The sequence below is a fragment of the Pangasianodon hypophthalmus genome, chromosome 19, assembly GCF_027358585.1.
Source record: "Pangasianodon hypophthalmus isolate fPanHyp1 chromosome 19, fPanHyp1.pri, whole genome shotgun sequence".
Taxonomy (NCBI): Eukaryota; Metazoa; Chordata; class Actinopteri; order Siluriformes; family Pangasiidae; genus Pangasianodon; species Pangasianodon hypophthalmus.
In genome coordinates, this window is record NC_069728.1 from 15,744,899 (window position 1) to 15,770,524 (window position 25,626).

Sequence of the window (25,626 nt, forward strand, 5' to 3'; positions counted from 1 at the left end):
CATACTCTGTCCCCCCATCAATCACAGCAACACTAGTCAATCGTGGGGGTCCGTGAGCTCATGTATGTGGAAGAGCATAGATAGCGCTTTCATCCAAGTGTGTTACACTTCCCTGTGACACAGCATGAGCAGCAGTTCAAACAGATGTGGTTGGCTGGCTTGATGTGTCTCAGAGGAAGCACATATTTAAAAGAAAAAACTATGCCCCGGCTACTCCATTAAATACCTTCTCAGCATTTATCGGAACAGCAATTAATGTCTGTGTGGGTTGCTTCTAAAAAAAAGACAATTGTTAGACCTTCTGTTCCTGATAAATCTTGTCTGATCAACATTAATTAATGAGTAGAGAATTTTCTCAAACCTAATGGCAGGAACCTTCTTTAGTATCTCTACATCAATGTTAATTAAAGAGGGGAGGCCTCAGTAAGGAGGACTTTGCCTGGTATAAAGGATATCACAGCTTCATGGAGGGTTGCATGTATCTCAGGTTTTCCAATAGCACACTGTTACATGATTATTAATATGCCAATCAATTCTTCAATCAATGCTTTGAGGAATTTTACTGTATAACCGTCTAAACCTGAAGCCTTGCCTTTATTGACAGCCATCTTTATACCACAGTGCTGTTGAATTCTCAAATCCAATTGGTCAGATGATGATGATTAATTTTCTATGACAGCAGCTCTGACAGTAATTCTGGCTACAAGACAAATCACAGGTTTATATTAATGTACGTTAATGTGCTTGTAATACATTATCATTTCTATAGTAACAGCTAATTCACAAGAAACTTATGTGGTGGACACCACATAATCTCAGTCTAATAATAAAAGCATAAAAAAAAGTTATTTAACAAAGAAATTGCCGACATGTTAATATTTTCAGATAGGAGAGCTTTATTTAACAGTTATGGAAGGAGTCTCCAGTGTCAGTGGTAAAAGAGAGGTTAATGAAGGAACTACTGTTTATAGCTGCTATAGTAAGTGATAAGAGGAACTGTTCACGGACATTCCACAACATTAAATGTACTGATATAGGAAAATAATAAACTTCAAGGTGGGAACAGTAAAGGTGTTGATTATTTTCTTATAACAGCATGTCCCAAAGTGTTTTATTCCAAACATACTTTTTTTTCAGCAAATTAAGTAGAGTTTCAGATTTTATTACTACATTTTACTCAGATGTATATAATTGTTTATAGAATTTTCTGAAACAGTTATTCATCTCTTAGCATTTTTAAAAACCTTGTTTTAAAAAGTTGTTATTTACTCGCAATTTGTGAGCTTTATCGCCCTGTTTATACTATAGCTGTATACTCGATAGGTCTTTCCTGATGTGTTTGATATGAGTGTTCTGTTCACCTGTAGATAAAGTTCTATTGTGTTCCTTTTCTAATTGCATAAGATAACATGCTTTACATATGTTGGAGTTCTATGTTATCTTTGAGACATTTTTTGTCCTCACAGCTATGCTTTTAGAGCCATTATCTGTCCTCTGGCATAGGCTTTTAGTTGGTCTCAAAGTATCATTAGAGTTGTTTTTTTGCTATTACACGCAGTGAAACCATGGCAAGCAGAGAGGTGAGGTATGAGCACTGAACATGGCAGAGAAAACTGACAAGAAGCAGGAAGCTTAATGGGTGATGGTGAGCACCTGGCTAGGAGGGATAAATGTTTTTCCATTAAATCCTGTTTGTATGTTGGGCAATAAGGGCTTCAGCTTGAGATGATGGAGACAATGGGTGAGAGGGTGGGAAATCTGAGAGCGGTAAGCATTCTGAGTTTGACAGAAGTCTAAAGTAAAAGTACTCACAAGTGACATTTTTCTTTGTCGTTTTTTGGCCCTGGGTTGTTATTAAGTAATGATTTCTCAATAAACACACTCAGCTGCTTTTTGCACAATTGGTCCCAAGGACCAAACTACTGTGGTGCCAAAAGCAAGCAATCATTCGGCCAGTGGTCATGGAAACCTTACTTTTGCACTTACTTAATGACCCACAAGAAAGATGAAATTAAGCCTAGATGCAAAATCCATTAGAGGAGCTCGCCAGAGTGCAAGTGAAGCATCAACCTGTATGGGCCTCCTTCTGGAAACATGGGCCAGATAACCGCCAGAATGATCTATAAGTGTTTATCAACCTCTTTGAATGGACTGATGGCCTGTGAGTGGCCCAACAAATTTGACCACTTTTCTCAATTACTCTTTTGTCAGGGGAACTCAACTGGCCATGCAGAGTGCATTCCTTCTTGTAGACAGCCATTATGCAGAGAGTTGGCTCACACTGAAAGGACACTTCAGAGAACTCTGGTAACAAGATGTAGACTGGCTGTTCTTGTTTATGCAGCAGCTTTTTGAATCTTGCAGGAAGTGTCTATGACCCAACATGAAGCCAACAGACCCAGTTCATTGTCAGCCTCCTGAGCATCAAAGCAGCAAATGACCAAGATTCCTTTGGCTGTTTGTCAAGAAACAAGGAGATCCTGACTCCCCCTTGCACCAAGACCCAACACTCAGTAAATCCCCAACCCTGAAATTCCCAACTCCTTTAACACTATATTGACTAACAAATTCACTTCATCTTCCTGCCAGCAAGGATCCACAGTGAGAGCAACAAAGAGACTGAATTATTATAGGTGACATTATTATAGTGATTGTTATAAGATTATAGTTATTATAAACTGGATGTTTAGTCAGAACTGGCCTGATATACTAACTTTACCTATACATAGGCTTTACATATACATACTCGTTTAGAATATGTCAGTTCAAATGCAACAGTGAGACAGAATTCAATACAAGCATAGAGCTGTATATTCGTGATAGTAAGATCCTTGCCTAATAGCCCAGGAATGTCTCTCTGGCAGTCTTGAGATTTGAACAAGTGAACTGAATAATTTCCAGTCTCCAGTACAGAACCCTAACTACTAAACTACCAGGGGTCTCTTCCAGAAAGAGAGATTGAAAACTCTAAACTCACTTTCAAATTCTGAATTAATCAAATGCTGAAACAGCTGATTTGACGGTTTGAGGGGGGAAAAAATATATATATATCTATATATATATATTACAGTTAGCTAACGTAACCCTGTATTGGCTGAATCAGGATTGTTTGCGTTCCATAGCTTTCCCATAAGATTCAATAAGTATAAAATTTACAAAAGCTACAACATTAAAAATAGTTCAGTATGCCTTATTTAGATAATATTTTGGAATACTGTATTAGTATTCAGTACCTTTTTAAAGTGTAACTCAGTTAATCTCTATGTCTGTACAGTGTTCAATAAAATGGCAGGATATTTATAACCATTTACAGAGCTGAAAGTCTCAGTATAGAGTATGTTTACTCTATACTGAGACTTTCAGCTCTGTAAATGGTTTAGTTGCAGTTAGGCTTAACTCTGCTAAACCTGCTATTTTCCAGGATAGGTTTCGAGCGTATGTTACCCTGGTAACTGTGTCTTGAATTTGAGTAATCATTCTCTCTGGAATGTAAAGAAAATATGGATTTTCTTCGACTTTGACTTAAATTATAAGGCTAATTCACAACTCCAACTTTCTGGAATGGGCTAATAAAATCTAGGATTATTTGAACATTGTTATAACCTTGGTTTAATTAACACTAATACAATCCAGGGGCAACATGATCCCACTAATTCATGACTACCTGCAGTAAGCAAGGCTCATGAGCATGTACATGACATTTAAACAGCCATAAAAACTGAGAGAAATAGCAAAGTGTCAGTTCTAGACTGCAAAGAAAGAGCTTTTCTCTTCTCTGTCAAGAAATTGTTAATTAATCTTTACATTAAACTCAACAAGATATAATTATGAAAAAGGAAACCCACTGAGTATTTAACTGAGCCTTTAGGACAGAAACAGATATTACATTTTGGAAATGATCCGAATAGGGTCAAGGTCACAGCAAGGTCAAATGTCTGAATAGCTTCCTTCCTGTTTGAAGTACACTTTTAGGTTATTTCAAATGTACAACTTAGTAACTAGTAGAACTAGACTTGTTGGTGATGGAAGCTTCCCTGTCGATGCTGTTGGTATCAAGTTCTACTTTTCTTTAAGAGCACTGGTGATGCTGTTGCACTTGGGTTCAGAAAAGTCCAAAATAATCCACTTTAAGACATTTGTTAACAGCAAATAATCTGGTGTGGATGCCAAAAATGATTTTATATAGATTTTTTTGTATATCTTTGGAAGACTGAAGGGCTTAGCCCTGTTAGGCCATTTACACCAACTTCCCCTCCCTGCTATACGAAAACAAAACAAAACAAAACAAAAAAAAAAAACAGAAAATCACAGAAATTCTAATGGTTTCCACTACTAATACCATTACAAACCATCAGCTAACCATTTAAACCATTACCATTATCTTAATGGTATCCAGTAATCCAGTAGACATAACATGCCGCTAATAGGCAACGAATTACCAGTATATACTGTGAATGTGTGTGTGTGTGTGTGTGTGTGTGTGTGTGTGTGTATGTATATATATATATATATATATATATATATATATATATAGTGAAGTGATATATATATATATATATATATATATATATATATGTAGAGAGAGAGAGAGAGCCGAACCAAAAGTAATTTTTTAATGTCTCAGTTTTGTGCCCCACTAAAATACACAAAGCAGATGTCAACATTTAGTCTTTTACTTTGAAATGCTGATACTGTGCTGTTTTTGGCACAGAAGGCAACAAGTACAGTTTCCATTAAAACCAATACAACTCCCATTATAGCCGTTAAAATCATTACAAATTCTGTGAGGGTTTTTTTTTCCAGCAGGGCTGTCTAGCAGTAATGAAATAAGCAGGGCCAAGAGCCAAGAATAATTTTTTAATGTCTCATTTTTGTTCCCACTGACATACACAGAGCAGACGGCAACATTTAGACTTTTACTTTGAAATGCTGATAGTGCGCCGTTTGTGCTCTGTAAACACTCCGCATCCATCTTCAGTATTTGGACTTTAGTAGACTTTTATTTTGAAATGCTTATAGTGCGCCGTTTGTGCTCTTTAAACACTCCGCAGCCATCTTCAGTAGTTGGACTTTAGTAGACTTTTATTTTGAAATGCTGATAGCGCTCTGTTTGTGGTCCGCAAACACACCGCAGCCATTTTCAGTATTTGGACTTTTATTTTGAAATGCCCATGTGCGATGTTTGTGCTCTGTAAACACACCGCAGCCATCTTCAGTATTTAGACTTTTATTTTGAAATGCCCATAGTGCGATGTTTGTGCTCCGTAAACACACCGCAGCCATCTTCAGTTTTTAGACTTTTATTTTGAAATGCCCATGTGCGATGATTGTGCTCTGTGTACACACCGCAGCCATCTTCATTATTTAGACTTTTATTTTGAAATGCTATAGTGCGATGTTTGTGGTTTGTAAACACACTGCAGCCATCTTCAGTAGTAGGACTTTTATTTTGAAATGCCTATAGTGCGATGTTAGTGGTCCGTAAACACACCGCAGCCAGCTTCAGTATTCTGCGTCAGACTCCGCAGTGGAAAGATGGGGTCTGTGCTCGGGCTTTGTTCTATGGCGAGTTGGGTACGTTTTCATATTTTAATCCGGATTAATGACATCCAGAAAATAGGGATGCATAACAATAAATCCTTCGTATCACTGGAAAACGAATGATCTTTATATAAAATAATTAAAAAAATAACAATAACAGTAATAATAGCAGTGTAAAATGGTGACTTTGTTCATCGTGACTTGCATTTAAACTACATTTGTACACTTTTAAACGCCTTGGCGATTTAAAAACACTTTCAAATAATTGTATTCTTTCCATTTTGTCCATCTTTTTACTACATTATAGCAAATCTGCGGCTGTCAGTCTCCGTTAGTGACAGGTTTATGTGTTTACTGGGTGGTTCCTCGGGCCTGAGAACATCATCAGCTAAAGTTATTAACCTTTAAACTGTCACAAATGAACACAAATAACAAGCTGATATTTAAACTGTATCATATTTAATCATGTCATTTCATATTTAACCATGTAATTTCAAATGTAGTTATGTAATTAGGTGTGTAACCCGAGCTAACCCGTGTTGTTATTGTGATTACGCCACTCTTAGCTTAGCTTAGCTTAGCCTAAATTAGCTTAGCTTAGCTTGTTTTGCTGAAGTTGGAAGTGTTGCGCCACAGCAGTCAAAACAAATATCAAGTGTCAGGTGTGAATAAGAGATAAACAACCACAAATATCTCGTGCACAAGTAAAGAAAAGAAAATGTGCTTGTTTTTAGTTTCACTTTAGCGAATATTTATGTTCATTTATTCCGGTTTTAAAGGCGACATTTCCGGTTATTTGTACCATGACGTCATGTTGATAGCTGCACATGTGATAATGATTTATTTCAATATTATGGGAACAGTTTGGTTATTTTAGAAAGATTAAATGTTTAGAATAATTTGTATTAGTCAGCAGAATGAGAGGAACGCTTGCTTGTTATGTGATGTGTTTTTATGGCTGGATTATAAACAGATTTATTTATTTATTTATTTATTTACTGGTTAAAGAATGCATTTCTGCAGACAGAAATCACAGAAATCACAGTTTGATTTACAGTCTACTTTGCTAGACAACCTGATACCCCTCATGTGTCCTGAATAATGATGCACTAGTCTGATGAGTAGCAGTAGTCCAGCAGGCTTAAAGCTCTGGATCCATTTCAAGATTTGACATTTGGCATAAAATATGATATAACACATCTCATCTTACGCTACTTCCACATTGTTATAATGTCACATTTTCACAGTTAATCACTGCGTCACCTCATTGTTGGTTTTTTTCAAAATGCTGATTAAAACCTATTTGCGTCTATGACCGTCTGCTTGATGATTTTCCTTACCAGTGTTTTTTTAATGAATATATTATAGTTTTAAAGATTTAATACAAACTTTTAACATCAAAAAAGTTGTTTCCGGTCAGAGTTTTCTTAAAATAAATAAATAAAAATGTGGCATATATCGTACGACAAATCGATAACATAATTATCGTGAAAAAGTTACAATGTTATCTACAATAATAGATAGATAGATAGATAGATAGATAGGTAGATGGATAGGTGAAAGTTGGGTGCCACATCAGCAAAGGACATTGATGTACAGACGAAGTTATAACATTTAACATTTATTAACAATGAACACAGTGCAAAGACAAGCAGCAGTTTGGTGCAATAAGCTGAGATGCAGAAGTTCAGCATCAGAAAAACAGAATATTGTGGGTGGTTAAGACGTTGGACTTCTGATCCGAAGATCCTGAGTTCAGACCCCAACATCGCCAAGCTGCCACTGCTGGGCCCTTGAGCACGGCCCTTAACCCTCAGCTGCTCAGGTGTATAAATGAGATAAATGTAAGTCGCTCTGGATAAGAGCATCTGCCACATACTGTAAATGTAAACGAATAGGTGCAACAGCAGCAGACATTCACAAAAACCACCACAAGCAGTGGTGAACCTGTACATGCGTGTGTGTGTATGAATACATTCTGTCCAGTTATTTACTCATTCTGAGGAGCATCCTGGTGGAAGGAGATGTTGTAGAACCTGGTGACAGCCGGTAGAAATGACCCCCAATAGCGCTTCCTAGTTTCTGTTGTGGCGGAATAGAGTGCTGCAGGAATGAGTCCTGAAACCAGAACCATCAGAACCATCTATCTCAGTTTCAACCCTCACAACTCTTTGACATTGTTTCAGATATGAAGTCCACAAACTGTCCTACAGATGTTCTGCCTTCAGATATTTTTAAAGAGGCTTTCCCAGCTTTAAGTCTGGTTGTTACAGCTATTATTAATAGCTCCCTGGAAAATGGAGTTGCACCGGCCACTTTTAAACATGCTGTAGTCCAGCCGTTCTTAAAAAGGCATAATCTCAATCAACATGCTCTGAATAATTACAGACCGATCTCCAAGCTATCTTATATTCCAGAAGTCTTGGAAAAAGTTGTTTATTCTCAAATCTCTTTAAACTTGAGTACTTTCAACATTTTTGATGCATTTCAGTCTGGTTTTAACGAACTCCACAGTACTGAATCTGCTTCGTTAAAGGTCACCGATGATATTTTACTCTCTCGTGACTCTGGCTTCTGCTGTCTTTTAATCCTGCTTGATCTAAGTGCAGGTTTTGACACAGTAGACCATGAGATCCTTTTAAAAAGACTGAATCTTGTCGTTGGGTTTCAGGGATCTGTGTTGAAGTGGTTTGCCTCTTACCTTAAGGGGAGAGCCTTTTCAGTTAATATAGGGAATTGTTCTCACCTCCAAATATCTTGTGGTGATCCCCAGGGTTCCATTTTGGGACCTCTTCTGTTTGCTCTATATATGCTTCCCCTTGGCTGCATTATCCAGAAGCATAACTTATCCTATCATTGTTATGCTGACGACACGCAGCTTTATTTTCCTGTTAGGTTCCAGATCTATTTGAATGTCTTAATGACATAAAATGCTGGATGGACATGAATTTTTCGCAGCTAAATAGTGATAAAACTGAAATAATCATCTTTGGTCCACCAGTCTCATCCGCTGGTATTGTTAATCAGTTAGTTACGCTGTTTTCCAATGTGCGTGATTGCGTCAAAAACCTTGGTGTTACTCTAGATCCTTCAGTGTGTTTTGATAAGCAGATTAATGCTGTTGTCAAAAGCAGCTTCTTTCAGTTGAGATCTATTGCTAAAATCAAGAAGATGCTATCTAAGCAGGATCTGGAAACTGTTATTCACGCATTTATAACATCAGGTTTGGACAACCGAGTGCTAGAACAGCCCCAGTAGTCTGCTAGTTTATCACAGTATCGATATTATATCATCATATTGCCCTGCCCTAAACTCTGAAATTTTTCTCTTTAGATCCCCTGCCTTTGTGGCAGTGCTCCTTGCCTTCTGTGCAGATGTTGCCCCAGTGGAAACAACTCCACGGTCACGCGGCTCATCTATTCCTTCTTCCTGCTTCTGGGAGTGGGCATCGCCTGCATCATGCTGATGCCCGGCATGGAGGGGCAGCTCAAGAAGGTGTCCACCCTGTATTATTATTATTTTTTTTAATGTATTATATGTTTATTAATGTTATAAAAATCATTTGCATCTGATCCAACTGTACTGTCCACCGAGAAAGAGTTCATTAGTAAATATTGAGAATGTGTTGTGATTGACTGCAGATTCCAGGCTTTTGCGAAGGAGGAATGGGAACCTCAATCCCAGGCGTAAAGGGTCACGTGAACTGCGACGTGCTGGTGGGCTACAAGGCCGTGTACCGTGTGTGCTTCGGCATGGCCATGTTCTTCCTCTTGTTCTCTCTCCTCATGATCAAGGTTAAGAGCAGCCAAGATCCACGAGCTTCTGTGCATAACGGGTATGTGAGCTACCTAGCACATGAGCCTGTAAATAATGATGTAATTCCTACACCTTTCATCCAATTCAGATTTAAATACTTTCAAATCAAAACTGAGCTCATATTCATTCTTTAATTTCAACTCCACTGTAATGGGGTAGACAGTTAAATTAATAACCAAAGATTTATGGACCTGACTATAGATCAGAATGTCCAAGAAAATATATATATATACATATATATATATATATAATATAATACTTTCGTAAGTAAAAGCCTATCTGATCATTTTCTTTCCAATTCCTTACAGGTTTTGGTTCTTCAAGTTTGCCGCTGCTACTGCTATTACTGTTGGAGCATTCTTCATTCCTGAGGGCCCTTTTACAACCGGTAATTTCAGAGTATTTCAGTCACGATGTTCATAATTACATAATCATTGCAACATTTGCAGGAAGACCTGTTTTCTCCAGTGTACCGGGAAACTAACACTGTTTCTTGTGCTCATCATTTAGTGTGGTTCTACGTTGGCATGGCTGGCGCTTTCTGTTTCATTCTTATTCAGCTGGTGCTCCTGATTGACTTTGCTCACTCCTGGAATGAGTCCTGGGTGGAGAAGATGGAGGAGGGAAACTCCCGCTGCTGGTATGCAGGTAAGCACGAGAAGCCTCTTTTGACTCGTGGTCGTCTGACGTGAGAATGCAGTACGTTTGGAGAAGTACTAAAAGAATTTTTTGAATGTGGGTGCAGTCCAGGAAAATGATTTCTGGCCCACTTGAAAACAATGAGCTGATATTGAGCTTTGGGTGAAAGCATTCCACTGTGTCAAAGAGGAAAATAAAAGTGCTGTTAGATATATGAAAGAAAAATCAAATCAAACACAAGTGTTTATAAATTAGAAACACTAGAATTTTATGTAATGATTTATTATTTTGTACAACATTAAAGCTGTTGCAGTGAGTTGTGGTAACTAATGCTATTTTTTGTTCTGTTTTTGTTACGTGTGCTCTGTAGCTCTTCTTACTGCCACAACCTTGAACTACATCCTGTCCTTGGTCTCTCTGGTGATGTTCTACGTGTACTACACCCACACTGACGGCTGCACTGAGAACAAGGCCTTCATCAGTGTCAACATGTTGCTGTGTGTGGGAGCCTCCGTCATGTCCATCTTGCCCAAAATTCAGGTAACCGACTTGGATTAAACGAACAGGAAGTCATTGCTTTGTATTTAGTTGGTGCAGTAGTCTCACTGGCTGCTTATTTGCAAGGTGTGAGAACAACACTGTTCACTGAGAATTATTAATAGTAGTTTCGTGAAGCTGGAAATTTGGAAAACAAGTCTTTATAATATCTGTTTATAATATCTGTGTATAGTTGATAAGCCCTATCACTTTTCCCTAAACAACTCTTCACAAGGGTGTTTCTCATTTCTTTAATTTTGTTTGCTTGTTTCATTTCCTTGTTTCCCTTTGCTTGCTGTTCAACTCCTCCCTCTGAGGATGCGAGGAAACTAAACAGGAAGACAAAAAAGAGAAAAAGCGTAATGGCCAAATTAGAGTTCCAGGAAGCACCCTTTGTTTCAACAGATATGGTGGGGTCAACTGGGAGGAAGGAGAAAGATTGTTAATCTTTTTTGTTGCATTTGAATTTCACCTTGAAAGCAAACAAAGAACACTAAAAAAAATCAAGTTCTGTCTTTTTCTTTTTCATTTAGGAGTCACAGCCCAGGTCTGGTCTCCTGCAGTCCTCCGTCGTCACCCTGTACACTATGTATCTGACCTGGTCTGCTATGACCAATGAGCCTGGTAATGTTCCTGTGATATTTTATTACAAAGCCATTTGCCACTTGTTTTTAAAAATATACTGAATAAATATGGCTTGCTTTGTTTTTAGACCGCAAATGCAACCCGAGTCTTCTGGGCATTATTGGCCTGAACAGCACCACCCCGGCTAGCCAAGGCCATGTGGTTCAGTGGTGGGATGCCCAGGGCATTGTGGGATTGATCCTGTTCCTGATGTGTGTTTTGTATTCCAGGTAAGTCACTGTTTGTTTCTAGCATCAGAAGCCACACTCACTTTTGCTGAAACATACATGACCGTTTTGCTTATCAGTGCTTATGTCTTTTCAGCATCCGCAATTCCAGCAACGCTCAAGTCAACAAGTTGACGCTGACTAGCGACGAGTCTGCTCTGATCGAGGATGGTCCAGCGCCAGAGAATTTCGATGAGGGAGACAATTCAAACCGGGCCATTGACAATGAGAAGGATGGCGTCACATACAGCTACTCTTTCTTCCACTTCATGCTCTTCCTGGCCTCTCTTTACATCATGATGACTTTGACCAACTGGTACAGGTATGCCAGAGGTCTAATATAGTTTTCACTGGCTCTGTTTGTATATTTCCATTTGCCACTGACAAGACAATAACTACTAAACTTTCTGTGAACTTTGGTTTAAATTTCATCTGCAAACTGTAAATATTTTCAGCCCCGACTCCAACTATGAGGCGATGACCAGCAAGTGGCCATCGGTGTGGGTGAAGATCTCATCCAGCTGGATCTGTATCTCGCTATACGTCTGGACCCTGGTGGCTCCGCTCGTTCTTACCAACCGCGACTTCGACTGATGAGGCAGAAGAAAGAAATCTTTAAGCAAACCCTGTCCTTCATCATTGTGAATATCCGCCTGTAAACGAAGTGCAAGTTGGTTCATAATTGTAAATAGCTGAAGCTGGTGCATTCCTGTGTGGTTAACCCTCAGTTATGGTTTAACTGTTGCATGTAATGTAGTGGTATTTATTTGTGCTGTATGTTACAAGGAGGTCAAAACAATTAGACAGACTTGTTTTTAAGTACAGGATTATTTACGGATACAAGATCAGGAGCGATTCTTGGAAAACCTTGTAAAATTATGATTTAAGTAGCTTGGGCTTGACAGTACTGTTGAAACATTTGTCGTAAGTTATTCATGGAGCTGTAAGAACAAAACACATCATTTTATTAAAATTTCCTGTAGAATGGGCATAAGAGTTCAGTATTGCAGATTTAGCAAGTATCATTGCTAAGCAGTGTAACTAAGTTTAGATTTGCTGTGTTTTTTTCATTCCAGATAATTTGCATCAAAACATGACATTTAAGATATGATTTACGAAACATAGCTCATGTGAAATACTGTTTTATTAACATATTAATTACAAGTGTTGGCAGTTTGGTGCATGTTAATGAATTTCCAGGCTTTTAGTTAGGACTGTAAAATGCCGCAGTGCTAATCCTTTTGCAGCTTGCACAGGTTAGTCGAGTTCTGAGGTTTTATTGTGTTTGAAATGTTTTTGCACTGATTCATTGCTTTACAAACTCATGTTAGGATGATATAAATTCATACGTGTACTTTGCTTCTATGCTGGAGGTAATAGTCTAGTAGCTGCTGTCAAGTAAAATTACAAGCGTTGATACCTTAGTGTATTTTTTGTCCTTTTGACATGTGCATTGTAATCTATCTTGTCCTAATCATTAAAGGTTTAAAGCCCCCATCACTGTCCTGTGATTATCATAGGCTGTTTATTGTAACTGTTTCAATGACATTTCGATTTGGACACAGCAGTAGAAAAATGTGGGATGACTTAATAACGTAGGCCCCGTGTCTTTTACTTCCTCTTTCAGTAAATAATACTACCTCGGCTCAGAGAAAACACCCAAACAGTATTGTGATCAACTAACTGCACAAGAGTCCAAAGACAAACAAGTCCAAATATTGTTGACCAACACAATGAATATCAATGACCACTGTATTTATCTATTGCACACACTGGAATAGTGTGTACAGATGTGTGCATCTGTACTGGGATCCCAGGACAAAAATAGGGCTGTTTTTACTCTAAACCATGTGGGAACGGGTGGTCCGATAATGAAGGTTATGGGAAAAACAGAAGCCAGGTTTATTAACATGGATGAGTGTAGTGTACCTTCAAGGCTATTACTGCATTCATTCATCTTCAGTATCTGCTTTAACCTTTTTAGGGTTACAGTGGGTTACTAATTTGTTTATATTTTGGTAAACAGAATAATCTTAGTAAGTTTATCAGAAAATATTGCAGGTGTAAACAATAACCAGGGGATGGAGTGAGATTGCTCAGACTTTCTGCAGGAGCAGGAAGGATGGTCAAGAGTGTCTGCCAGAGAGGGCAAGATTGGTCAAGAGTATCTGTAGGAGCAGACGGGATATTCAAGAGTGCCTGCAGGAGCAGGTGGGATTGGTCAAGAGTGTGTAGGAGTGGGCAGGATGGTAAACGTAAGAGTGTCTACGGAAGAGGGTGGGATGGTCAAGTGTGTACGGAAGAGGGCAAGACTGGTCAACAGTGTCTGCAGGAGCAAGTGGGATTGGTCAAGAGTGTGTAGGAGTGGGCAGGATGGTAAACTTAAGAGTGTCGACGGAAGAGGGTGAGATGGTCAAGAGTGTCTGCAGGAGCAAGTGGGATGATCAAGAGTTTGCATATGAGGGCAATGAATGGTCAAAATTATTTGCGTGTCTGTGGAAGATGGCTGGCTGGTCAAGAGTGTGCGGAATTTAGCGGGATGGTTAAGAGAGTGTCTGCGTAAGATTGCGAGATTGGCCAAGAGTGTCTGCGGGAGCAAGCAGAATGGTTAAGAGTACCTGAGGAAGAGGACAGGATTGGTCAAGGGAGTCTGCGGGAAGAGGAGTGGTCAAGAGTGTTTGTGGTACATGTTATATTTACAATAATGACAGCCCCAGTTTCAGTGAGTGATGGCTGCTCCTATCAGGTAGCTTTCAGAAGCTTTCAGATAATACAGCCACCAAATCATACGAACTGACTCTAATGCAAGTCAGTTTAGGTCTGTGACTTTACAAACAGTTTTCTGATTTTAGGATTTGCACAACAACACAGCAATGATGATAGGCTTGAATTCTTTGCAATTTTTTTAATATCATTGACAAGCTTGGGATACTGACAAAGCATAAAGAGAAAGGCAAATCACTGTACTTTCAGAACATTATTGAACTAATAAGAGTACTGTTATGTACAGAGATCTGAGCGCAGGCACTTCTATACCATGTCACATGACTAACCCAAACCAATCTCGAAGTCACAGAATTCAATATAAAAAAGGACAAAGAAAACACAAAATAAGAAAAGCTACAATCTCATGTAACAAACTTGCTGCAATGTAACCCTTGTTTATTTATTAACAGTGAACAAGATCAAAAAGCAGATGTGACATAATGGAATGTCATAATTCAAGGTGACAAGAAATGTACCAAAAATTGCATCAAATAAATAGATCATCATTTTGATGAATATGTACAAAAAAAAAACATCATCTGGTCCTTTTTGCTTCTTTCCCTTCATTAGACGTCGAGTTGGGGCGGGTCAGCAGGAGGCAGGTCTGAGTCCAGTTCACACAGATAGAAGAGTGTGGCTTCACTGGCCTCTGCCTCAGTGAGGGGCTCTAGGCGGATCATTGAGCTGCGAGGAGCCTCTTCTGTCTGCAGGGATGACTGCAGGAGGTCCACAGTGTCTTCTGTGTTCTGCCTCACTGAAGCCTGGTCTAGACCTTCAGGCTGTGGTTCTGCAACCGAGGGGAGAGGACTGCAACCATCCAGGAAGGCCAGCAGGGGACAGCTGGTGTACTGAATCAACTGTTTATCTGAAACAGGAGCAATTACGTTTAAGGTTCTATGCTGATCATCATCAGGTTATGAGTTAAAATTCCAGCACTGCCTAAAGATCACTTTTGGCCGTTAAAGTGATATTTTGGCCAAAATGAAAATGTACATATTTTCTTTAAAATGTAGTCAGTCAGCCAAGATGTGTTTACTGCCTGACGTTTTGCCTTGGAGCTATTAGGCTTCTAGCAACCAAGTGAAACAAATCCTCATACACTTGCCTCATATGGTGTTGCTTATCTGGTTTCTGACAATGGGCCTCATTTATCAATAGTTTATCAATAGTGTGCACAAGCCAAAGTCACCCAATCACCCACAAATTAGCAGGCACGTGTACAGCACAGCTGATCTGTATTTGGTGAAACCTACAGAACTCCCTAAAAGGCAAAGTTCACACAGCCAAAATGAAGTTAAGAGGAAAAAAAAAAAAAAAAAGACTTTCTCAGAGGAATAAATGAAAATTATTTTGACTTACATCTACACACCTGAAATGGCCAAAATCTGAAGCCGAATTATAGAAATTAAAGATGAATTAGATGTGAATTAAGTGAATTCCTTAGTTGACATAAAACTAAGGAAAAACCTAGCATACCCAGGTGATCGTGGACGCCAAGCACATAACGCAGGGAAACCACTTCTTTTTTTTTTTTATTGAAAGTAAAGTATCTTGGAGGCTGAAGGCCAGAATGCGCCGATGAGCCCTCCCCAGTGCCGCGTTGGGCATGTGAGTGTCATAGGAAGCCTTGTGATGGCACACTAGGGGACATGCGGCACACTACAGCTTGAGACGTACCATATCACATCATTGTCCACTTAGTGTTGGCTCTAATAAAGTGCTGCACAGCATTAAAAGAAGATGCCGTGGAAAACAGAACAGACTTACACACCGCCCGAGTCTTTGCCACCTGCCCTCCTTTTATACAGCACATTCTTAACTGAATGACTCGTCTTATTTGTATTAATTTATGAATTTATGTTTGCTTGCATTCAGTACTTTTTTTATATTTAATATTACCTGAATGAAAAGACTGGGTTTCATAAAATATTCATTAGATGTGTGTTAATTAAAATTCATAAGCTATATAAACTTGACAGCTTAAAATCCCTATAACAGCTTAAACCCAGCTTTATATGATTTGAAGTCAGTCAATCAAGGTTTACATTAGTTAACCATAGGACACAAACGTTTTTCCTAAATTACTAGATTTTCATGAATACCAAATTTCTTCTGTAAATGCTTACATGAACAGTATACGAATAAATTCAGTTGTATCCAGCTTCATAAATGAGGCCCAATGTCTCAGGATGTCGTGAGAAATGATTTTGGAAATAATTCAACTAATGCATTTACAATAGTGATGGGAATTCTGACTCTTTATAATGAGTCAAATCATTTGGCTCAATTTACCAATAAGAGCCGACTCTTTCAGCTTTAAATGGCAAGTGATATTTTGCAATATTTTGACAATTGATTGTTCTTATTTGCTTAAATATGGCAGAAATCTGGCTCTACCTTCTAATGAAATTTTTTTTACATCAGACTAGAGCTAAAGTAAAGTAAAATCATCCAAGTAACTACTCGAGTACAGGTAGTTATATAAGATTTTATTTATTTTTTTTTTAAAGAATAACAATGTAGGTCCAATGCACAAATAAAAGCAACATTTAGACACCCAACATGTCTAAGGGGGTGTAAATTTAATTTTGGCCCAGTGATCACTTTAATCCCAGACTGTTCAGCTCTATACTTGCACTGTATTATGTCTCATTTTGTATGTCGCTTACAAGAAAAAGTGTCTGTTGAATGAACAATTGTAAATACAAATGCAGGTTCTGAAAGGCCACAGCACTGCAGATTTAAATATTTTATGCTGCACCAGCCTTTCCAGTTTAAATTCATGACACAGTTCATTCGTGATGAGTTGATTTGAAAAATAATATGAAAGATAACAGCCTTTGGCCAGAGAAGGCTCCAGATGAGGAATATGTTAACAATTACCTGCATTGTAATTCTCAGTCTTGGTCTTAGCAGAAACATTTCCACCTTTTGAGCTGGTTTCCTGTAGCAAAGATCACAAGCAGATGATAAAGATGAATCGGTAAGGTCATGACATCAGAAGCACACAGTGACTCATCAGAAGCACACATCACTCAAATTAAAGTTTGGTTTTTTTTTCATGCTGGACTTCGGTTATATGAAAAGCCTAATGGACAGGACTCACTGTATCAGAGCAGGCGACGAAATCATGAGATCTGTACACAATATGAAACTGTGACACTAAGGAAAATGAAAATGAACAGAGAGGTGCTTCTAACGGAAGTGCAACATAAGAGATGATTGGACAGATATCAGCTCATAAGCACCATCACAAACACAAACCTCTAGAATGCCGGAGTCAATGGAGAACTGCTTTCCATACAGCATGGCCTGAAAGTCTTCCAAGCTGCAGTCAATACTGTCTAGGTAGTCCATCAGCTCCACTCTGTTCAAGAGATCATATCGTTTTATAAACAATGCTATACTTACTGCAACTTAGCATTTGGATTCAAGTTAAATTGGTAAATTATGTTCTACAAGCCTGAAGTAAAAAACTCCTTCACTCTTATCTGTTTGAATTGGGAGAGAAAAACACCTTAACATGTGTCAATGTAAGAATCTAATAAGTCAGGTGTTTTCTACTGACATCTTTACCAACAAGTCGACTGGCTCCTCTTCTATTGAGGTGCGGGACCTATGCTATGCAGGCATCATGCTGAGAGTTACACGCTGCCCCATTCATATTTTACATAGTTGCCCGTCTCTACTCATTTTGGGCTTCATTTATCAATTAGTGAAGTTGCATGTAAATGTTTGCATAAGCCAAACCAGAGTAAAATTTTGTGCCGGATTTAACAAAAGTTTTGGAAATGCTGATGTCCTTCTTTTTCACGTGAGTATGTTGATCACCTGTAAAGTGCAAAGCACATTCCTGACACAGCTCATCTGAATGTAGTGACGCCCACAAATCTCCATAAAAGTGCCCAGACAGCTGGCAGCACAAAATGAACAATTAGGGTAAAGGCAGAAGTGGACGTTATTTTGACTCACTTCTATGCCAAAAATATACTTAATAATATATAATATTAATATTAATAATAATAATAAGCAAGAACTGAATCTTCCATCAACTGACGCATTTGTTTACAGCTTATGGCTACACGCGGACAGACTGGCCTGTCCTCCGTTTATACAATTGTTATAATTGAATGATTAGATTTATTTGTCTTAATTTCTGGCTTGCTTTCTTTAGTTTTCATTTTCCTTAATTAATGCCAATATAAAATAACTGCTTTTTTCAAAATTTGATTGATGGTACTCTTAGTCCCTGACCCAGTGAACTAGCATGAGGATGTGTTTTTGATAGAGACTCCAAAGCACTTCCACAAGTCATTCTGGATAAGGGCATCTGCTAAATGCTGTAAAAGTCATAAAAATAAGTAATTTAATTTAAACATATATAAAAGTGCAGCAATCCATGCAAATTATATGATTTGAATTTGATAACGTGGAGGTACATGAGTTATTCTTCTTATGTGTAAATTTTACACACACTCAGGAGCATGAACAGATTTCCGAATTTATGGGATTTTTTCATGAATAACAAATTTGTTTGTATATGCTTGTACAAACGAATACATCTGTTCGTATCCAGCTTGATAAATGAGGCCCATTGTCTCTGGTATGCTTTAGAAATCTTCCACATCTGATTGATGTGATGTGTGATGGTTTGGCTCTCAGAATGGCGGGGCAGGTACTACTGGGTTGAGAACCAAACCGTTAAACAGGTTCACTAGTTTTCTGAACAAGCCCTGGCTCTGGCACAGGCGAAGGTGTATAAAGCTATCTGTAATGGATAAAGTCTATTTCTGACTTACTTGCCCAAAAGGTTAATGTTCTGAGAAATGGTGCCGCTCTCATTGAGGATGGAGTCCATCATCTTCACAGGGTCCTCCTGACTCAGAGCTGAACAATGGTTTAACTGCAACGCGCTGCAGGTTGGTTGGATGCCGACCGAGCTTCTGGATGTTTCACCTTCAGTTTGAAGAGTATTGTCTGTTGATATTTGTCCATTTGTGCTCACCTTTTCCGTGGTCTCGCTGTTGTCACAGTCTACCTCAACTATTTCAGCATCCCTACAGAAAAAAAAAAAAATTATATGTATATATATATATATATATATATATATAATTACGCATTTGTAAGTGACAATGTGACAAACTGACACTTATTTTTTTAACGCAACACAGAGCTGCGATTATGATGACTGTCACAACTAAAATTTGAATTGAGATTTTTTTCAACTTTATGTAGGTATGACAATGAGTAGTAGCTTCATTTCTAACCTCTCATTTTAAACAAAGTAAAACATCTACACTCCTGGGCAGAAAAAAAAAATGGGCCAAGCCCAAAATGGCAAAATATTAAGCTTTTAATGGTCTTAACAACAAATCATTGATCAGGAAATTAGCAAGAATGAAACAAATAGATAAAGGAAGTTAGTATGGGAAGCTTTTCCCTTTGATTTCTTTAAATGTTTAAGCCTTGTGGCTCTGGATGAGCTGCATCAGTCGTGGCAGGTAACCAAATAATGACTAATCTTTTAAAGAAAAAAGAAAAAAAAAGAAGATATTTTTTGGAACATTTTGTACAGCTAGACGTGTGTTAGTGTGAATTTTACATCAAACATTTCAATCATTATCCTGACGTTACCTTTGCGTACAAGAAAACTATATAAGTGAATTTCCCTGTTTCTAGCTTTTCCACAAACAGTTCACTGCAGCAAAAGTAACACAGGAGCAAATAGTAGCACAGAAGGTCTCAGGAGTGCATCCGTTTAATTCTTGATTTATTATCATTTTCTGACCAATGATTTGTTGTTAAAACCATCAGACTCTGAGGATATGTTTTTGATGGAGACGACTTCTGTAAGTCGAGATAAAGTTGTCTGCCAAACACAGTAAATGTAAAAAGATAAAGAGCTGCATTTTGATTTGGAATAAACTCAAAATACACACACAAAGACACGCACAAACACCCACAGCTTACCCCTCATCTACCACTCTCGTTGTGTCCACTGTGACTTCTGCGTCTCCGTTCGTGATATCACAGATGATGACGTCATCGGCAACGTCAGTGTTGTTCGTCAGACCACTCACTGCAGACTGATAGAGAGAGAGAGAGAGAGAGAGAGAGAGAGAGAGAGAGAGAGAGAGAGATGATAATAACTCTCGCCACTTAAGTCTTATGCAGGTACAAGTCAGAAATCTGAAAGTGTACAATAGGGTTTATTATAGGGTTTATTAAACTCTTTAGGGTTTTATATTAAGGCTAATTGTTATTTTGCATTTGCAGAGCCAATTCGTTCCTTCAGCATCCTGGAAAAGTCTCCAGTCCTCATGACATAGTGTTTTACACAGTTAAAATCATTATCAAAACTTGTGCCACTTCAACTGCATGATGTGAACGCAGCACAAGACAGTTTGGTGGAAGGATACATACGTTGCCGTGGTCCACTGGTTCCTCGTAGATCTGCGAAATGAATTTTGACTTCTTTCCATTGCTGCTCAATAGCAGAGGCCTGGTTGTGACAGCGAGAAAAAAAGAGAAATAAACCAGGAGTCTAGACAGAATACACTAAAAAAACATGTATAAAAGGTCTAACTTTCTTGGTAGCAGGCAGAATTAAGCTATAAAAGAAACAAAATGATATAAAATGATATAAAAGGATATAACAGGATATAAAAGGATGTAAAATCTAAAGCTACCTCTTGCGTTTCAAGTTTAGCACACGGTTATTCTGGACCAGCGTGAGGATGAACTGCACAAGCTAACATAAAGAAAAAGAAAAACATGATAGTCTGAACATCATGCACTTCATCCAATCATACATTTTTTAACAATTTCCAACAATTCTGATTGTACTTGATGTACCTCTTTTATAGCATGTTGCTGTTGCGCATGCTTCTGCCTGAGATCTGACATCTCCCTCCACAGAGCCTCGTTCTCACTGAACAAAACGATGACACGAAATAATAAGAGACACGCTCATGATGATTATTATTATATCATGGTACGCTTATGCAATAATACATGGAATTGCATGGAGAGATTCATTATTACAAAAAGTTTATTTACCGTTTCAAAGTGGCAAGCCTGGCGTCCATGTTTTCCTGTTTGTCGTGCACAGTTTGAACACTAGACAGAATTTTGGACAGATCCTCTTGCCTCAGTTTGCTGTCTTCTGGCCTGGTATTGGACACCTAATACATGGATGCAATGTTTGGACACAGAGTAAGTGCACAGACTGTAAAACCTACATAACACAGTTTACTTTGTCCTCAGCTTAATCTCAGAAGCATATGAATGAACCACTCTCTGAGATGCATTTAACTGAGTTTTGCATACGTAAATTAATTCCTTGCATCAATGAAAAAAAACAGTACAAGGACCTTCATATTTCCTAGCATTTAAAAACATCAATACGACTATGGAGGGGGGAATGAGAGGCTAAGACAGCAAAAGCAAACAATATTCAGCAAATAAGGTCATTTATGGAATCCAGTTTCAGTGCATGTAAAATGCAGATTTAATGCTGTAACTTTGAATTTTCCAACATGGAAAAGTGCTCAGGATTGCGACGTTGGGCTTTGCAGTTATTCTGTAACATGACAAGCTGTGTTTTTTGTCTTGAACCTCAACAGTGAGAAAAGAGAAGAGGCTGGTGAGTGATAAACTGTTCATAGCTGCTCTAACGTAGGCAACAACAGGAACTAACTTGTTTTGAGAAGGTTCCATAACTTTAAATGTAGTTATAAATGTATAAGTATGATGCGTTATTCTTTAATAGATCAAAAATGTGAACTGTTGGCAAACGTCTGTGTTGGAAGAGGAGTAAAACACTTTGAGATGTGCTGTTATAGGAAAATAATCAACTGTGAGTGGTACCACTAGCTTTGTTCTATGTTGGACCACTTTACATCCTGTTGGTGATTACTTTCCTGTAACGGCAGTCCTCTAAGTGTTTTATTTTTGGTAGTACTTGGTAGAAAGAGAACTGATCAAATCTGCATATTTCTACACATTCTGAACATTTCATAGAAATTTTTTGTTCTCTCTGTCAGTCACCTCAGGTTTTATTGGGACTAATACTGCAACTATAACTAAACTGGCTACTAATCAAGAACCTACTATAATCCATTTTCATACGTTAGATATGCCGAATCAATCTCAAGCATCACCGGAGATAGCTTGTAAATTAATATTAACTCGCTTATAACTTCCATGAATTCAACTCTAACACTCCTAACCAACCTTTCTCTTTATGTTCTCCAGTAAATCGTCTCGGCCGTTCTGAAAGTAAGGATGCTGGAATTCAACCGGTCCATCCCGTTCTTGCTTCACTATGCCGGTGTCAATGTGCATCACCTTGCGAAAGCCGTCTGTGGAAAGAAATCAAACTTAATGTTTTTTATTTTGCCTGAATTACAGACAACACAAATGGATAACATAATTACAGTGCACACTAAGAGAGTTCCCTTACACATGTTCAGCTGTCGGACAAAACTGGCCATGTTATTGTGCTTAAAAAACTTTGGCAGGATTTCTTTCGCGAACCGTTGCTCATCCAGCACGAGGAAACTGTTACCCTCCTGTAAGAAAGGAAGATCACGTCTATTAGTAAGCAAAGCAAATCTACACACCCTGGTCAGCACTTCAATTACAGTTTCACCCGAATGAAGTTTAACAAACCCACACTTGCTTAATGCACTTCCTATGAATTTCAGCAGTAACTTAAATATGTCCTGATACCTGTTTTAGTGAAATAAAGCATGATGCCACCACTACACTCCGAGATTCGTTCATGTATTTGCTTTAAGCCTGTTTAACTGTCATTGTCCGATTACAGTGACTTTTAAGATAATTACTCAGCACACTGTACAAAATGTACGTTTTTACGATAATCTTCTAACGTTAAACCTGAGATTAAAGGTGATTACTAATTTTGCTTATGTCATCAATCAGCCTGATCTGGTATCATGCAGAAATCGGACTCGCGTAAACAAAAACATTATTCAAAGTGAGCTTGATGATACTATTCTTTCCATCAACACATTTTTTTTTAAGTTTCATCACTACCATTACAGTATTTGTAGCTGTCCCATGAGTTTTTCAATTCAATTCAATTCAATTTTACCTGTATAGCACTTTTAACAATGGACATTGTCACAAAGCAGCTTTACACAAATAAACAGATTCAAATTAAATTAAACCAAAGTTTAAATCAAAATTGTAAATATGTGAATTTATCCCTAATAAGCAAGCCAGAGGCGATGGTGGTGAGGAAAAACTCCCTGAAACGATACGAGGAAGAAACCTTGAGAGGAACCAGACCCAGAATGGGAACCCATCCTCATCTGGGTGCTAACGGATAGTGCAATTATAAATAAATCCCTTCTAACTGCGTACTATAGTGACAAATAGTGCAATTATGCAACCAGTAAATTCATCACAGTTTTCACGAGAAGTCCAGTTTGTAAAACCTATCCACTGTCCACTGATGGAGTCCTGAGTACAAAACTGCTCGTGGCAACCGCAGCCTCAAAGCCACCACAGCAATCGCAGCAATCGTCATCCCATGCAGTCTTCCTATTGGAGGATTTGTTTCGAGTGTTATAGCTGAGCTCACACACAGAGAGATTAATAAAACTATTTCACACTGCCGGAACTTTGCCATCGGCAGTCTCTGGGTGCAGTGCCACTGAATCACCTGCTGGTGAGCACGTCACATTATACGTTCTGAAACTATTCGTTTCAACTCTTTTCCATGGAATTCTTTTATGACGTGTAATTGTTGTCTGCATCAGAACTGGCATCCATGCAAAAGATTGCTTCACGACAGTCAAAAAGAAAAGAAAAAAAAAACTGTATAGGGTACAAAGTCAACAAAAGTGAACAAGCTGTAATGAGTAAATAAGGTCATGTTACTTATTAATAAATGATAAGAATGAGCAGAAAGTTAAGTTACTGAGTTACGTATAGTAGAAATGTTGAAATCACACTGCTCTTGGCTGTTATATCAGGATAATGATAACGATCCACGAATAAGCCATTATTAATATTTATGATTGACTGTATTTCCGAGTGCGTTCACACATGCAGTATTTCAATTCATTCAATTCTATTTATATATAACACTATATAATATACGTTATATACATATATTATATAGCATATAACGCTATATGTTATATACACTATATAACACTTTTAACAATGTCCATTTTCACAAAGCAGCTTTACAGAAGTATATAAATAAACACTAATCTGGAAATCTGGATCTAAGTTTTATACTTATAAATACATAAATTTATCCCTAGAATTTAATCAGATTTTATAAACAACCGTCTGAGGGAGGTTGTCTCAATCCCAAACTTTCCTATTTCTAATATTTTCTATTTAGATAAAGCTCAATTTTATTCAATTCAAAGTGTTTTCATGTAACAAGTTATGATATGCAAATGAGCCACTGAATATGTAAATTAGTTTATTGCGTAACTAGTTTCTTAGCTAGGTAGATAGCTAGGTAATTCATTTCCCTTGTAATGCAAAAACTATGACTTGGTAAGCTATAAAACAGCAAAATAAACTGAATAAGTTAAAAAAAAATAATCATAATAATCATAATAATAATAAGAGGATACATTAGGCACTTTATTCTGTGTATACCGTTAGCTAGCTGGCCTGTTAGCTAGCGCAATACAAACAAACATCATGTAAATAATCGTTACTAGCTAAACGAGCTAAGAGAAAAAGAAATTCGCAGCATGCAGTGGATTATTGATCCGTAGATAACTGATGTTAGTAGATAAATATGTGGTATGGCTTAGCTAGCAGCTAGCAATGCTATAGCTAACGGTGAAGTTGCTCTCCTCAGAGAGCTGTTTAATCTAACCTGACTCCAGCAAATGAATTCATTAGTGTCGGAATCTTCCACCAGAGTCCACAGCTTGGTGAGAAATGCAGGAACATTAGAGTTATGTTTCATTTTGTTCCCTGAACAGACCCAAAAAATCCCGTGTTTTTGTTAGCAGGCTAGCTCTTTTTTTTTAAGGACAAAAACACTAGCAGCAGTGAAAATAACGACGCACACATTGACACCACTTCCTGTTCAGATTTGGAGGCGATGTGATTGGTTATCCGCGGAGTGACGTCACGGACGCGTGCATTCCACACGTGTAGGTTGTGCAACTGGGCTTGACTCTGCAATGATGTGTGGTGAAGGTGCAAGTCACAGAGACAGACACACACATAACACACACATATTTCATCAATATTTTATTCTTTTAATAGCTAAATTCCATATCCATAAGGAAAGAAACCATGATTTTCAGTGTTTAAAAAGGAAGTGATACATTATGTTGAATCAATCTGGCTCTCAAAAAAACAAAAAATAAAAAATAGAAAAAATCAGAAAGCTACTCAGACTGTTCAGGCATGTACTTTTTTCATGTCTTTGTGTAATAATATTTATTACCCTTAACAATTGTATTTG

At 38.0% G+C, this 25,626-nt stretch overlaps 2 protein-coding genes across 3 annotated transcripts; one reads left to right on the top strand and one right to left on the bottom strand.

Moving 5' to 3' along the window:
• Positions 1–5,431: 5,431 nt before the first annotated feature.
• serinc1 (serine incorporator 1) lies at positions 5,432–12,879 on the top strand. The gene is made up of 10 exons (XM_026923226.3): positions 5,432–5,574; positions 8,875–9,036; positions 9,183–9,376; positions 9,666–9,745; positions 9,868–10,005; positions 10,367–10,536; positions 11,067–11,157; positions 11,246–11,387; positions 11,482–11,706; positions 11,840–12,879. The coding sequence occupies exons 1-10, from the start codon at positions 5,536–5,538 to the stop codon at positions 11,976–11,978; spliced, it is 1,380 nt and encodes a 459-aa protein (XP_026779027.1). The 5' UTR covers positions 5,432–5,535; the 3' UTR covers positions 11,979–12,879.
• A 1,395-nt stretch (positions 12,880–14,274) lies between these two features.
• hsf2 (heat shock transcription factor 2) lies at positions 14,275–25,243 on the bottom strand. 2 transcript variants are annotated; one of them, XM_026923586.3, is made up of 13 exons: positions 25,027–25,243; positions 22,615–22,723; positions 22,386–22,513; positions 21,210–21,334; positions 21,006–21,081; positions 20,840–20,901; positions 20,574–20,652; positions 20,121–20,236; positions 18,950–19,207; positions 17,415–17,517; positions 17,257–17,312; positions 17,034–17,094; positions 14,852–15,015 (listed from the first exon to the last, which is right to left on the bottom strand). In XM_026923586.3, the coding sequence occupies exons 1-13, from the start codon at positions 25,117–25,119 to the stop codon at positions 15,004–15,006; spliced, it is 1,278 nt and encodes a 425-aa protein (XP_026779387.2). In that variant the 5' UTR covers positions 25,120–25,243; the 3' UTR covers positions 14,852–15,003. The 2 variants fall into 2 exon arrangements, with proteins under 2 accessions (XP_026779386.2, XP_026779387.2); XM_026923585.3 differs by lacking the exon at positions 17,257–17,312 and having other exon boundaries at positions 14,275–15,015; positions 25,027–25,242.
• Positions 25,244–25,626: the final 383 nt, after the last annotated feature.